General features: G+C 34.5%; 1 protein-coding gene across 1 annotated transcript; it reads left to right on the top strand.

The window, feature by feature from the left end:
- The first annotated feature begins 319 nt into the window (after positions 1 to 319).
- On the top strand, positions 320 to 1,590 carry LOC149244366 (uncharacterized). Its single transcript, XM_089374832.1, has one exon. It carries the CDS (start codon positions 883 to 885, stop codon positions 1,417 to 1,419), a length of 537 nt encoding a protein of 178 aa, XP_089230958.1. The 5' UTR covers positions 320 to 882; the 3' UTR covers positions 1,420 to 1,590.
- Positions 1,591 to 2,844: the final 1,254 nt, after the last annotated feature.

Genomic DNA, 2,844 nt, shown 5'->3' with positions numbered 1-2,844 from the left:
AAACTTCCCCTATTTTTTACAAATACAACCAAAAATTCCAAAATTTATAATAATTAAATAACCCAAAAATTCCAAAACTTGTAATAATTAACTAACCCGCATTGAATCACCTCTCACCTGGCCCAGGCGCTGCAACTCGTTTAGGGATGGGTCCATCAACCCATGAAAAAAGGGGTGTCCAAATAGTTGATAGGGATTACAGATAAGATTGATGACCTTGTCAATCTGCCCCACCTTCCCCACTTGGAGATAAATAAATAATCTCACATACATTCTGATAAGTGACTACTACCTGTGCTTTAAATAATCATCCAAGGAAGCTTTTCTCTTACTCCCTTGCCTGCAATCATTCTGCCAGGGAAGCTTTTCTCATATTCCCTACCTGCAATTATTCTTGTTTTGATTCTTGATTTCCCTGACCTACTTTCTTGATTTTTGATATTGTCATGCCCTGGAACCATTCTTGTTTTGGTTCTTGATTTCACTGGCATACCTTCTTGATTTCTGATATTGTCATGCCCTGCAACCATTCTTGTTTTGGTCCTTGATTTCACTGGCATACCTTCATGATTTCTGATATTGTCATGCCCTGCAACCATTCTTGTTTTGGTTCTTGATTTCCCTGACATACCTTCTTGATTTCCCTGACCTACTTTCTTGATTTCTGATGTTGTCATGCCCTGCAACCATTCTTGTTTTGGTTCTTGATTTCCCTGATATACTTTCTTGATTTCTGATATCGTCATGCCCTGCAACCATTCTTGTTTTGGTTCTTGATTTCCCTGACAGACTTTCTTGATTTCCAATATTGTCATGCCCTGCAACCTTTCTTCTTTTGATTCTTGATTTCTGTGACATACTTTCTTGATTTCTAACATTGTCATGCAGTTGGAGGAAAAAATGGATGCAGCAAAGAACCCCATGCAAAGACTCAGGTCCTTCAATAAATGCATCAGAGCTCTGTCTCCCATTCCCTATCTTGCCAAGGCCTGGGATTACTCTGTTCGAAGCATGTCAGGATGCGTGGGATTGGTTGAATACGCTGACTACGCTGGATTCGTGGCGGCGCACAGCGTGGCCATGCCTGTCCCCATCTCCCACAGCTTCAATTCTTCTTCTTTCGGCGACCACGATAGCAGCTACAGAGAGCTCATCAGAGCTGCGTCTCAGAGGGAAAGAGCAACGACACCAAGGGCAAAGTTGTCCGATCATCAGCCCTTCCCACGGAGTTACAGCACTCCTCTGGGTTATCGTAGTCTTGAAGTGGAAAGAATCGAGGAAGATAGCCCTTGTTATTTCTCTGAATCTTTCCACAAAACTCACTTCGATGAAGATCTTCGGTTTCAAAGGAGCCGAAGTTGTAGCAGTAGTGTTAAGAACTTGAATCTCCATGGAAAAAGAAATATTGATGTTGTGTAGATTGATTGTGCAATTTGGTATATTTCATGCAGTTGTTAATGTTAGGGAGTTTGTGTTTTCATAGGTGACTGCTCTGACCAGAGTAAGCGTGTTGATGGGGTGTGGTTTAATTGTAAATTTATGAGAGATGGCTACTGTTCGGTGGTTAATATATATATATATGTTCTTCCATATTCCTTCGTGTTTTTGTAGAAAGGAACAACTCCTATAGTTGCTTACTGTACTCCAGTTTTTATAAGAAAGTAGTTACAAGGTCACTAATATATCTCTTCTAATATATTAGAATAGATTAGTTAGGTTATAGATAAAAACCAAAATGTTTGCCGGCATTGGTTTAGATTCAATTCCATGCAGGTTTGGAAAACCATAATTTAGGGATGGTTCTTTGTCTTTTCTTTTGTCATGGTTATTTCTAGCTCTCTGATGATATATTAGAATAATAGATTAGTTAGGTTATAGATAAAAACCAAAAAGTTTGTCTTTATTGGTTTAGATTCAATTCCATGCAGCTTTGAAAAACCATAATTTAGGGATGGTTCTTTGTCTTCTCTTTTGTCATTGTTATTTCTAGCTCTCTAATGATCCCATGATAAATATGAACCACTGTTGTTCAACGCAAATAGTTTCATACTATAAGTTTATGATGTCTCCGCAAGGAGGAAAATCATTGATCATTTTTTCCCAGCAAGGCATTTGTATTTTGTCTTGAAGTTTAAAGCAGGGTTATTTCATATTTTAATTAAAAGTAACATAAATGTTTTATTTTAGATTTGACAATTTCATAGTTTAAAGATATCTAACGAATTCCAAAAAAAAATGAGTTATTATTAAGTTTTTAATAGTTTTGTATTCTTCGATAAATATTTATCAGAAAAAGTGAAAATGAAATCTCAGCATAATATTTAAAATTTTTGAAAAAAAGAAAAACAATCTTAATAAGTTGTGTTAAATAAATTAATAAAATTATTTTCCGAGGATAGTTTTATAGGTGAGTTGAATATGTTGGATTATTTATTGATGGTATGTTTTTAATTTTAGAATTATGAGTTATATGTTCAAATGTAGTCATGTCCATGGATTTTATTAGCTATTAGTATTCATAGGTTTACCATCTATTAATGTCATTGGCATTTGAGTCATTCTCTATCTATATATTAAGGAAGAGGAAGGGATCCCACAAAATTAAAAATTAAAATTTAGAGAGATCAAGTCAATTAGTCAACTTCAATATTGATAAACATTTCACTAGTTCTATGTTAGTTGATGGCCAATTTATATCCCCTATATGAGATACACTTATATATATATATATATATATATATATATATATATATATATATATATATATCCCTTGGGTTTTTCTACATGGAATTCTTTGGAGAATAAAATAAATATCATAAAAAACATCAAATTTACAAATAATTG

This window comes from Pinus tabuliformis, chromosome 8, assembly GCF_031772625.1.
Source record: "Pinus tabuliformis cultivar Carrire ecotype Pingquan chromosome 8, CPIR1, whole genome shotgun sequence".
Classification (NCBI taxonomy): Eukaryota; Viridiplantae; Streptophyta; class Pinopsida; order Pinales; family Pinaceae; genus Pinus; species Pinus tabuliformis.
The sequence above is the reverse complement of the archived record's forward strand: the minus strand, read 5'-3'. Positions and strand labels throughout refer to the sequence as shown.